A 13,541-nucleotide genomic window follows, 5' to 3' on the forward strand; every position below is an offset into this window, starting at 1 on the left:
TATGCTTATTCCTAGGCAACATACATACCTATGCATACCTAAATTTATAAATTGGGCACAGTAAGACATATTTGGAATCACAGGTATAAAACTGAGATGGGTCCAACAGTAAAAACTATAAACATATATTAAAACATTCACCTCTGGTGACAACAGGATACATAATGGTAACCTCCTGCTGAAAGCAATTGGAACCCAACAGTATATTTAAAAGAACCCCATATGCCCAGGTATATGCAGGAAGATTAAGAGTATAGTTATTCTCAATTACACATGAGTTCAAGGCCAGTTTGTGCTACAATAGGCACTGTCTCAAACAAACAAGTAAGCACATAGGGAGAGAAAGAGGGAGAAAGGGAGGGAGGGGAGCGAGGGAGGGAAGGAGGGAGGGAAGGAGGAGAGGTAGAAGAGAGGTAGGTAAAGTAAGGAAGGAAGGAAAGATGGAAGAAATGAAAGAAAGGAAAGAAACAGAAAGAAAGGAAGAGAAGAAGATTTTATTAAACATTAGTAAATCAAGGAGACAGGGTATAATTTCTTGGATAATCAATAATATAGAAAAACGTGTAGGAAATTAATAGAAAAATAAAACACAGTCACATACAATCCAAAGGAATACCTAAAGAAAAAGAATAAAGATCAGAGGAAACAAGTAACAAAGAAAGTGAAAAGATTCAAATGGTCATGGACTAGTAATTGCACTGAAGAAATGTACAAAGGTCGGGCAGTGGTGGCGCACACCTTTAATCCCAGCACTCGGGAGGCAGAGGCAGGAGGATCATCTCTGTGAGCTCGAGGCCAGCCTGGTCTACAAGAGCTAGTTCCAGGACAGGCTCCAAAAGCTACAGAGAAACCCTGTCTCGAAAAAAAAAAAAAAAAAAAGGAAGGAAGGAAGGAACAAATGCTACAAAATTGATTTTTTAAAAATCTTTTTTCTATAGTCTTCAATTAGAAGCATCCAAAATAAGAACAAGGGAAGATTAAAAGTAAAGGGCCAGCAAGATGGTTCACTGGGTAAAGGCAATTGCCTCCAAGATGACCTAAATTCAATGCCTGGAGACCTACACGGTACATAGCAGGAGAGAACTGACTCCTGCAATTTGTCCTCTCATCTTTACACACACACTCTGACATGCATGGGAAAAGAAATAAATAAATGTATTGTCTTTAACTATCAAAAAGTTATGGGTACAACACAGCAAGCATGACAACCCTAAGGGGAAAAGTTGGTATTTACATGGTTGATACCAACCTGGGAGGGGGGGACACAACAGGAACAGAGGGAGATGTGTGCAATGGTCAAAGCTGATTAGCTAGACAATTTTGATTTATATGAACCTAAAACTATAGCCTCAAAAATTTAAAGCAAAAACAGACTCATAATGAGTAACAGACAAACATACAGTCATGGTGTATGATATTAAAACCTAAATAACTGAAGGAATAGCAAAATAACTCTAAGATGCAATCACCTTTAGCATTCTTATTTAACAAAGCTCGCATCAATGAAACAAAAACATTAATAAATAAAAAATACGACAGGTGTTCCCTTCAAGCAAACAAACTGCATTTTTAAAACTAAACAAATCCAAATCCATTTAATATGTCTTGATAAAATTTAAATGACTAAGAGCAAAAATATTGAAAACACAGAACAATTAACCTAAAACCAATTATTTTAAATTCTGGAAAGAAAAATAAATAAATAAAAAACAAAAATTAAATCTGCAAAGACAGCTCAGTAGATAAGACCATGTGCTGTTCTGACAAAGGACCGGAGTTCAGTTCCCAGCACCCATTCCAGGTGGTTCACAACTGTCAGCAACTTAAGCCCAGTGGTAGGCACCTACTCATATATACACACAGTCCCTACCCTCTCATACACATAATTAAAAATAGTGAATAATATAAAATAATAAAAATAATTTTTTAAAAATCTGGAAAAAATCTCATAAATGCTTGAAAACTAAGCAAGATAAATTTTTTTCATGGGCCTAAGGAATTAGAAATGCATTGCACAGGATGAGGGATATCAAGGAATGCTGGCCTAAATATGTGTTAAGTTTCCAGCACAGCCAAATGGGAAGGAAGATCGGCAGGAGAGGGAGAGATAAAAGTCCTGATACGAAGAAGGAAGGATACTCAATAATGAAAATACGATGTAGCAACACATGAAACAAAAGACAAAACACTGGCTACAGCAAAAACTATGCTCTCTGGAAAAATTCATACTAGATAAATGTTCATATTAGGAAAACAAGACAAGAAATTCAGTAAAAACAATCAGTGAACTACACATTCATCCCAAGAAGTTAGGGGAAAAAACCAGGAGCTCAAGGCCAGTCTAAGCTACATAACGAGTCCTTTTCTAAATAAAAATCAATAACAAAAATAACGCCACACATCTTTAAATCCCAGGACTAGGGAGGTTGAGACAGTTCAAGACCAGCCTGATCTACATAGTGAGTTCTAGGACAGTGAAACCAGACTGTCCAAAGGGGGCGGGGAGGGGGGGAGCTTTTAAAATGTTTCAACTACTTTACAAAAACAAACCACAAAGAAAATCTGCCCAGTCATAAAATGTAGAGGAAAATTATAATAAATATGAAGAGATATAGCATGTTTATAGATTAAGTATTTTGAGATTCAGTATTCTAGAGATTTTAATTTTTCTGTTTTATAGATTATATGTAATATCACTAAAAGTACAAGGCTGTTGGTGGGTTAGTTGTTTGATATATTTAAAAAGTATGGAAATCTTTTTAGATGCCAAGACTTACTATCAAGCAACAATATTTACAAGTAACAGAACAATCAAGAAGATCAAGCAAACATTATCTTGCATATCTGATTTATCACAAAGACAGCACATTAGTGAAACAGAGAAAACATGAACTAATTTTTAAAAAAGTAGATACTATTAGGAATGAAAAGGCTAAACCAAGCATGATAGCTCCTATATGTAATCACAGCACTCAGGAGGCTGAGACAGGAAAACTGACACAAGTTTGAGCCCAGTCTGGATGGCACAGATCATCCAGGACTAACTAGCACTATACAGTGAGACTTTATCTTGGAGGAAAAGGTGGGGCGGGGGGCAAGTCACAGATGGAAGAAGACAGGTGAAACTTTCATGCTGGCCAAAGGAGCCTACCAAATATATAAGGAAATCCAATGAATGGAACGTCACATAAAAAACTACGTAAAATCAGTTAAAGTATAAAAGTATTAACTTCATTAGCAATCAACCAGAGGAATACAAATTAAAACAAAGAAGTACCACTACAGAGCTACTCAAATGGCTAGTAATACTGTTTTATATATTCTTCTATATGTACATTATAAACTGATTTTTAAAATGTTCTCATTTGAAGGACACTGTAATAAAACTGAAGCCAGGAAAATGCGGTCTGAAACCCTATCAAGGCACTGAGAGTCCTTTAGAAGAGTCAGAGCTACCTCTGTCCTGCTCTCGTTGGCAGTCAGTGTCACATCATCCTCATCCCCCTGTGAAGTACTCTGTAGTTCTTCAGCCTGCAGTGTAATTGAGCCTTTACTGAGCTGCGCCTGGGACTGTTCATTTAAATTTCCTATAGGAAATAAACAATATTCAACTTAAAGGCCTATATTACCTCTCATAAATAATCTGAGATAAAGAAGTACCAGTCAAAATGATTAATTGTCAAGAAAAATATCTTTGTACTGCAAACATAAGTTGTCTTCAGAAAGATTATTTCAATGACAGACATCTAGACAAAGGCCGGGAATGGAAGGAAGTCTCTGGATTTTAGTCTCCCCTACAAATATTCATATAAACTAATTTAATATACTTTGGTTTAAAAAACTGGTTTCAAAATTATATACTTCTTCAGAATGATAAACACTGAACTAACTGCCAGGCGGGTGGTGGCGCACACCTTTAATCCCAGCCCTTGGGAGGCAGAGGCAGGCAGATCTCTACAAGTTCAAGGCCAGCCTGGTCTACAAGACCTAGTTCCAAGACAGGCTCCAAAGCTACAGAGAAACCCTTTCTCTAAAAAACCAAAAAATAAAAATAAATAAAATAATAATAATAAAATTTAAAAAAAAGAACTAACTACACACATAGACCCTTTATCCTAAGTCCTGTGTTTGAATACAGGCTATTTAAGAATGGAGCACATCCTGGGGTTGTAGAGATGGCTGCCCTTCCAGAAGACCCGGATCCAATCCTCAGCATACACTTGGCAGCTCACAACTGTCCGTAACTCTAGTTCTAGAGGATCTGATGCCATTTTCTGCCTCCGCAGGCACTACGCATGCACATGATGCAGACATACATAAGACAAAACAACATAAACATAAAATAAGAAAATTTTAAAAAAGAATGGAGCACATATTATACAATATCATATTCGCAGCAAAAGACATTGGGTTAGCAAACAGGAATGGCTCAATTTAGCTAACCACGGAAGTTAACTTAAAGTTAGCCTTCCATTAGCCAGAAGTGGTGACACACACCTTCAGGACCTGCAAGTTCAAGGCCAGCCTGGTCTACAGAGTGAGTCTGGGCCAGCCAGGGATACACGAAGAAACTCTATCTCAAAAAAAATAAATAAGTAAAACAAAAACAAAACAAAAACAAAACAAAAACCTTTCCCGGGCTGTAGAGATGGCTCAGCGGTTAAGAGCATTGAACTGAGTTCAATTCCCATCAACCACATGGTGCCTCATATCCATCTGTAATGAGGTCTGGTGCCCTCTTCTGGCCTGCAGGCATACACACAGACAGAATAGTGTATACATAATAAATAAATATAAAGAAACAAATTCAGACAAAAAGAACTCTAAATGAGTCACAGTATATTTAAAAAAAAACCTTTCCCATAGATATCACAGGAATGTTATGCTATATGTAGGCTATTACACTATAAATTTCAAAGAATTTTCTAAATGGCCAGGCAATGGTGGTGCACACCTTTAATCCCAGCATTCAGGAGGCAGAGGCAAGTAGATCTCTGTGAGTTCAAGGCCAGCCTGGTAAACAGAATTGAGTTCCAGGACAGGCTCCAAAGCACAGAGAAACCTTGTCTCGAAAAACAAACAAAAAATGATGAATATAATTTCTATTATTCCTTAACAGTAATAATTTAATAAGCCAAATTTAACTAAATCATTTGAAATTATTTTCATTTGCTATAGTAGATTATACAAAATCTAGGTGGATTTGGGCTGTCTTCCCCACTTTCAGTTGAATAGAAAATGTGAGGTTCTATAAAAATCAAATCTATGGTGGGAGGTGGTGACGCACACCTTCAATCCCAGCACTCAGGAGGCAGAGGCAGGAGGTTCTCTGGCCAGCCTGGTCTACAAAACAAGTTCCAGGTCAGCCAAGACTGTTACACAGAGAAACCTTGTCTCGAAAAACCAGGAAACAAATAATAATAATAAAAAAAAACAACAACAAATCTACACTCAATGTTGAAAAGTCACAAAGCAGTATATACATCTTCATCCAGACTATGATCACATGATTCTCACAGATTACGAGTTAAGATAACAGTTCCTTCAAGTCTTTAGTTTAACCCACTACCTGAAAATAAACCTTGGTGGAGATGAGTCACTTCTTTTTCCAAATTACTTCTTGAGACATCAGGTTTTAGTAACGCAAAAGGTTCTCTCTCCTCTGGTGATCTAATAAAATAACCAAATGATGGCTGCAAAAATAATTAGACACAAATTAATCTTTAATTTCCAACCACTTTGAAAAGCTCTAGATTACTTTATCTAATACTACTAAAACATCAAAATGATTCAACAAATCTACTCTTGCCATTTAACTTCAAGCCCAGATCGAACCTTTGAGGTGGTTCTCCATGGCAGTACCTGCCGTGCCCAGGGAAAGACCTGGGTTCCACAGCCAACAGGGGAGAGCAGGAGACGCTTCAGACAAAACCTTCTGTTTGTTCAGGCCTAGCTATCACTTAACCACTGTAACTGGCCTAAAAACATAAACAATTTACAAGTAACACTCAGGACCGTCACTATTTATTTATTAAGCACTGTTCTGAATGGGGGGGGGAGGGCAGCAAAATGCTGTAGGACTTAAACATAGGATACTTTTTTGCTCTATAGATTAACCTGCAGAAAATATGCCTTGAAATTAAGCATACTGCCACTGACTTTCATACAAGTTTTAGAAAAACATAGGCTCAAGGACCTTGTTAAAGAGAACTGAATTTGTACTTTTCTTACAAAACTTTCATATCACAGATCTAAAATATAAATTCAGTTTCTGATTGATATTCATTTGGAAGTTTCTTCCATTAACCCAGTATATTGAATATGTGAAACTTCATAATACCAAAATAAAAGTTCTGAGTCAGACTCTTTTCTTAATATCTAATGCTTTGTTCATCTGTGAAGAAAGGAGTTCAGAAAGCTACGCGTGGTGGTACATGCTTATAATCCCAACACTTAGGAGGAAGAGACATGACAGGTCTCTGATTTCAAGCCTAGTTTGGTCTACAAATTTCAGGTTAGCCAGGGCTAACTACATCCCCTATATTAAAAGAGTTCAGAGTCAAGGGAACGAACAAAGAGTGAGATAAGAAAACTACAAGTTCAAGGCCAGACTGGGCCTCACAGTGAGACACTGCTTCAAAACAAGACAAAGCAAAAAAGAATGGTTATTTTTATTTCTTCCATAATCTCAAAAACACCAATCTACTCTTTCATGTATTTTATTTTTTAATTCACTGCATTGATAAGATAGTTCAAAAGTATGGTTTCCCAGTACTTGGGAAGCAGAGGCAGGCAGATCTCTGTGAGTTCAAGGAAAGCCTGAGTTACAAAGTTAGTTCTGGGACAGCAGCACTACAAAGAGAGATGCTGTCTTAAAATTTCAAAAATAAAATAAAATAAAGAATGGTTTCATACTTAGGCTCTAAGGGCTGCAGAAATAGCTCGGTAATTAAGAGTGTGTACTAGGACCTAGGTTCAGTTCCCAGCATCCTTATCAGGCAGCTCACAACTGCCTCTAACTCTAGCTCCAGGGTCTCCAACACCCTCGTTAGCCTCTGCAAGCATTATATTGATGTGTAAAAATCCATACAGACACAGGTATATACATATAACTTCTAAAAATTAATTTGGGGGCTGGAGAGATGGCTCAATGGTTAAGAGAACTCATTGTTCTTCCAGAGGAGCCAGGTTCAATTTACAGTACTCACCAGAAGGCTCACAACCATCTTTAATTTCAGTTCCAGGGGATCTAACTTCCTCTTCTAACTTGCACAAGCACCATGCATGCACACTGTGCACATACATACAAAAAGTAAAAATACTCATATATGTAAATAAATAAATGTTCTACTCAAGTTTAAGAAATTGGCATCCTCCTGAATATTACTCTTCATCAGACGAGGAAAGGAGACAGACAGAGACCCACATTGGAGCACCAGACAGAAATCTCAAGGTCCAAATCAGGAGGAGAGAGAGCATGAGCAAGGAACTCAGGACCACGAGGGAGATGCACCCACACACTGAGACAATGGAGATGTTCTATCGGGAACTCACCAAGGCCAGCTGGCCTGGGTCTGAAAAAGCCTGGGATAAAACCGGACTCGCTGAACATAGCAGACAATGAGGACTACTGAGAACTCAAGAACAATGGCAATGGGTTTTTGATCCTACTGCACGTACTGGCTTTGGGGGAGCCTAGGCAGTTTGGATGCTCACCTTACTAGACCTGGATGGAGGTGGGTGGTCCTTGGACTTCCCACAGGGCAGGGAACCCTGATTGCTCTTTGGGCTGACGAGGGAGAGGGACTTGATTGGGGTAGGGGGAGGGAAATGGGAGGCGGTAGCGGGGAAAAGACAGAAATCTTTAATAAATAAATAAATAAATATAATTTAAAAAAAAAGAAATTGTGATTTCATTATACTGTGCCACAGTCTGAATCTGGCTTGCCCCCCAAAGGCCAATATCCTAAGGACCTAGTGACTAGCCTGTGTCACTGATGAAAGCTGATGGAATCTTTAGGAGGTGGTTCCTAGTAGAAGACAGTTGTACTGTTAAGTGCATTCACTTGAAAAGGATTGCTGTGGCATAATCCTTCTGTACAATGTGAATACATGTTGCTCTCACTGGTTAATAATAAAAGCCGATTTGGCCTATAGCAAGGCAGAGTAAGGCTAGGCAGGAAAGCCAAACTGAAAATACGGGAAGGAAATGAGGAACAAGATGGCTAGAGGGCCTTGAAGACAAGTGGCAAATGTAGATTAATACAAACGGTTTAATGAGCTAGTTAATAATTAGCCTGAGCTGTCGGCCAAACATTCTGTAATTAGCATAAGCTTTTGTGTGATTATTTGGGATTGAGCAGTCATGACAAAAGAAAAGCTCTGCCTTTGTTTACAGGGAACAGTGGGACCCCAGTCACTTCCTTCCTTGTTTCTCCCTCCCTCCTCTGCCCTCTCTGCTCTCCTATTTAACTCTCCTTTCCTTTTTGGTAGTTTCCTCTGCCATACTCCTGCATCATGTAAAGTGCTGACACAACTAAAGTATCAGAGCCAAACCACCATGGAGTGAAACCATGACTCTAAACCTTCTTTCTTTAAATGGATCTTAGTCATTTTACTACCATCTTACCCTTAGTGAAGTCAGCTTTAACAAACACCTACAATGTAAAATTTTAAAAATTCTATTGTAACTCAAATTCCCTATGTAGAATAAATTTTGAATCCTTGCACTTTTCATGTTATAATAGGTCATACTTGTCCCCAGCCTTCACCACCTCTCTTCCCCCTTACTAAGCCTATGTCTACTCCTATTCCTCCTGTGTTTTAGGGCTTTCCCCCATACAAGCCTCTGGCAAAAGTAGTGACAATATGGAACTGAACCTAGACAACATGACCTAGATATTCTCTGCCTTCTAGTCCTTCCTGAAGTTCATCTGAGACACCACCAACCCCCGCAGCAAAGCCCGAATGATCAGATCCTTGTTATTTATTTACTTTTTAAAGATAATTTCATATGGCTCAGCTCACTTTAGCTTTCAATTTGGGATCCTCAGTCTCCCCACCAAAAATGATACAGAGGTTTGGTTCTCAATGTCATGGTATTGTGAAGTGGTGGGGTCTTTCAGAGGCTTTTCGTCTAAAAGGAATGTGCCCTCATGAAGACATTGGGTAGCTTCAGAAAAGTGACCAAGTTAAGGCAAAAGTGGTTTATCTAAATTAAGTTTGGTTCTCTTTGCTTTCTCTTACACACATATTCCCCCCCCCCACACACACACCTTCATTACAAGCTGCTACAATGGCACAGGACCCTCACCAGAAGTTGACCACATGTGGCCATCTGATCCTGATTCCCAGCCTCCAGAACTGAGAGCCAAAAATAACTGTTTCTATGTTCCTTGTCCAGTCCCGGGTACTGTGTCCAGCACACAGTGACACGAGTGACTTGTACCACTTTGAACACATTGCATACTTACTCTTTTCACACTGCTACAACCACCAAGGCAACCAAGAGCTTCTGATCTTTGTGCAAAGAACTCTCCTAGTGACAAACGTAGGTAACTGCCATCGTCTTTGTCGAAATCTGACGTGCCAAGTGATTTTCTCAACAAATGGTAATTACCTGTAGCTACCCAGGATGCATCAAGTGCAGCTGAAGTATTCTGAACATCTATTTTTTCATCCTAAAAAAAAAGTTATTATTCCATTTTTTACCCTCAACAAGGTTCTTCCCTATTCTTCTAATGTGTAAAGCTAAAAATAAAAGAACTAAGAAAACTTAAAAATTATTTTTTTTTCAAAATGTGGCCCAAAGCATTTAGATAAAACATAAGGATGAGCAGCTACTAAAGTCTATAGAAGATCTCAGTTTTATATCCATGTTGCAATATGCACTATCTCAATCAAATACTAACTGATACAAGTTAGAATATGCACATCTTTACTAAGCATAAAGAGAATTACCTTGCATAAAATGTATTTTTAAAAAGCACAGAGATATCCATGAAAACTTTAGATGTTAAGTAAATTAAAGTTAAGTTTAGGGGCTAAAGAAATTGGTAAGTGGTTAAGAGTGTGCACTATTCCTCCAGAGGACCCCAAAACCACTCACATCTGGTGGCTCATAGTTGCCTGCAATTATAGCTCCACAAAATCTGATACCTGTGGCCTCTGCAGCTACCTGTACTCAAATGTAGATACTTAAACATACATACACGTAATTAAAGGTAATTTTTTATTTTTTATTTATTTTTAACTGACTATGGATGATTTTTAATTTTTTTAATATTTATTTATTTATTATGTATACAATATTCTGTCTGTGTGTATGTCTGCAGGCCAGAAGAGGGCACCAGACCTCATTACAGATGGTTGTGAGCCACCATGTGGTTGCCGGGAATTGAACTCAGGACCTTTGGAAGAGCAGGCAATGCTCTTAACCACTGAGCCATCTCTCCAGCCCAGTACTTGACTTCTTTTACCAGCTCCCAAGAGTTGTCCTCTGACCTCCACACATGTGTCATGTACACACATGCTGGCCCTGAGTACTCCTACCACAGACACACACAGAATAAATAGATGCAAACCTTTTTTAAAATAAAAATATAGTCACTGTTTTGTTGTTAGTCCTGTTATATACAGCACTGGAAATGCAGTACAGGGTTTCACGTACCAAGTAAGTGCTATGCCAGGAGCCTACACTCCCCTCCAAAGATATATTTTACTATTATCAGTTTTCAACTAGTAGTTTAGAACAAAAAAGTAAAAGTTGCCATAAAGTGGAAAAAAAAAGTTAAGTAACTCTATAGTAACTGCTGGGGGAGGAGATTTTTTTATCTAAATTTAAATTAAAACCAGAAAAAAAATTAAACCTAGGTTAGAACAAGTAATAGCAAACCTGTATAAAGGGATGTTCTTTATTGAATTCTTCTTCATCTTTTGCAATTAAATCCAATGCTTCAGCTTAAAAAAGAACAAGTTCACATAATTATATTTACACACCAAAAAATTAAGGAAATGAAATACTAAGGAAACACTTTATTATCGAAATAGGTGCACATACGTGTGGGGGTTTGCACCTCTGCAGGTATCTGGTCTGGTATGGAGGCCAGAAGTTGATTCCACCTACCACCTTCCAACCCCAGTTTTTACATGAATACTAGGAATCAGAACTCAGGCCCTTACGCTGGCACAGCAAGCACTTCTATCCACTGGCCAACTCTCTAGTTCTGAAATACAATTTTTTTAAGTATGCAAAACTTCCATTCTCATGACTATATAATTATATTAAGTATGTTCTACATCTAGTAAGGAAAACCAAAGAGCCAAACACAGTTCAGGATTCCTGTTGCCAGGATGATACTGGGTATGTGTCTGCTGAAGCAATCACCATAACAGAGGACCTATGACTGAACATCAAAAGAACACAAAGCCCCCAAAATTAAATGCAAAATAGTACAATCTACACAGACACATTTCTGTGGACCTACAACTCAAAAGAAGCTAAAAACACTATAGTAAAATGTGAAAGCATCAACCAACCAAATCTCAGTCAAGAAAAGGCAAGTAGGAAACTCAGCCCATAGAAAGAAAACACAGAAGAACCTTAATTTGTTTATATGAGTTAACCATTGCACAGTGTTTTAAAAAGTATTGGATTGGACTGGAGAGATGGCTCAGAGGTTAAGAGCACTGGATGCTCTTTCCAGAGGTCCTGAGTTCAATTCCCAGCAACCACATGGTGGCTCACAACCATCTGTACTGAGATCTGGCGCCATGTTCTTACATGCGGGCATACATCGAGGCAGAATGTTGTATAAATAAATAAATCTTTAAAAAATAAAATAAAAATTAAAAAAAAAAAGTATTGGATTGACACCTCAAAATTCTCCTTATTTCAAAATGCTTTTCCTAAGGGATTTCTCAATTAATTATCTCCAATACTCTAGTGTTGCCTTTTCTGCTTCTCAAAAATCAGTCATGGACATTAAGGAAGAAGAATTTCTTATTTTTAGAAAAATATAAACCTAACTATTAACTAATCTAAGACAATAATCTCATTTGTCACCTGAATTTTTCACTGGTTAAACACTAAAGCAGTCGTGTCTTTCCCCTAAATGTTTACTTGTTAGAACAACAGACAGGAGTAACGTAAAACCGCATCCTTTGTTTCCTTCCACCAAGCCTTGTAACTGCTTTCAATATCCTTTGCATTAAAGAATTTCCAGAATGCAAAAATTATAATTCAGAAGGAATTTTATATGACTGACCAATACAAGCTGACTAGTCTCAAAACATCATCATAAACCATGAATCTGGCACAATAAACTTGGTTGTCCACATACTTACTACCAGATCTGAAGTCTTCATTCGTTTCATTATTTGGAGACATCTGTAAATCTTGTTGATCAGTAAAAGATGTGTAGTAGGCAAGGTCAGTGACCCATTTGCCATCCTCATTTTGGTAGACTATGTTCTGTGAGAGATCTGCTTCTAAAAAAGTAAATTCCAAAACCATTGAATGATGCGTGTAACAACTAACTTACTTAACAATTGTGCTGAAGTTTGTTCAAATGGGGTAGAAAAAAGAAAATTCATTTCCAAAAAAGAAAAATATCTTTTTGATGGCAACAAGCGAAGCTTACCCAAAAGTCTATAATGGAGGATGCGACATAATAGGAAAAAATACTCAGAAAGGTACATTTTTGGGGCTGGAGAGATGGCTCAGTGGTTAAGGGCACTGGCAGCTCTTCCAGAGGTCCTGAGTTCAGTTTCCAGCAACCACATGATAGTTCACAATCATCTATAATGAGATCGGGTGCCCTTTTCTGGCATGTAGGCAGAACACTGTATACATAATAAAATCATTTTTTTAAAAAAGTATATTTGCACTAGATGTCTGTTTAACATTATTATTTCTGAGCAACAATCATGCAATAGTAGTATTATTTTAAAAATCTTTAAAATCCGTAATAACCTGAGGAGGAACTCATGGGTCCTGTCTTACCAGGGGAACTAACACACTAGCCAGGTGGTAGTGGCACACACCTTTAATCCCAGCACTCGTGAGGCAGGGGCAGGCAGATCTCTTGAGTTCGAGGCCAACCTGGTCTACAAAGTGAGTTCCAGGACAGCTAGGGAAAAAAACCCTGAGAAACCCTGTCTTGAAGGGAAAAAGAAAATGTACCCTGGCTCTAGTTAAACTAAATGGGACAGAAAGCAAAAACAAACACACAAAAGACATCAATGAGATGAGGACTTGGTGGGGAGGAATGTGACCAGGATGTATTAAATGGCTGTTGAACCTGGGGTTTTGTGGGACTCCTAACAGGAGCAGTGGAGATGTCTCTGACTATTTTGCCCGCTCTAGGGACCCTTTTCCTCCTACTGGGTTACCTCGTCCAGCTGTGATGAGGGTTTGTGCCTAGTCTTACTGTAGACTGTTATGCCGTACACTGTTATATCTTATTGTATACTGATATCCTTGGGAGGCCTGCTCTTTTCTAAAGGGAAATGGAGGAGCAGTAAATCTAGGGAAGAGGAAA

At 38.2% G+C, this 13,541-nt stretch overlaps 1 protein-coding gene across 2 annotated transcripts in view; it reads right to left on the bottom strand.

Annotated features, from left to right (window-relative positions):
* The window catches only part of Cep192 (centrosomal protein 192), a 77,359-nt gene that overhangs the window by 44,835 nt on the left and 18,983 nt on the right, over positions 1-13,541 (bottom strand). For both annotated transcript variants that reach the window (XM_075968406.1, XM_075968405.1), the window contains exons 12-16: positions 12,346-12,489; positions 10,895-10,959; positions 9,474-9,680; positions 5,570-5,693; positions 3,457-3,587 (exon numbers count right to left, since the gene is read on the bottom strand). In XM_075968406.1, the coding sequence (XP_075824521.1) occupies positions 3,457-3,587; positions 5,570-5,693; positions 9,474-9,680; positions 10,895-10,959; positions 12,346-12,489 (671 nt within the window). The remainder of the gene's footprint in view (positions 1-3,456; positions 3,588-5,569; positions 5,694-9,473; positions 9,681-10,894; positions 10,960-12,345; positions 12,490-13,541) is intronic.

The sequence above is a fragment of the Microtus pennsylvanicus genome, chromosome 4, assembly GCF_037038515.1.
Source record: "Microtus pennsylvanicus isolate mMicPen1 chromosome 4, mMicPen1.hap1, whole genome shotgun sequence".
Taxonomy (NCBI): domain Eukaryota; kingdom Metazoa; phylum Chordata; class Mammalia; order Rodentia; family Cricetidae; genus Microtus; species Microtus pennsylvanicus.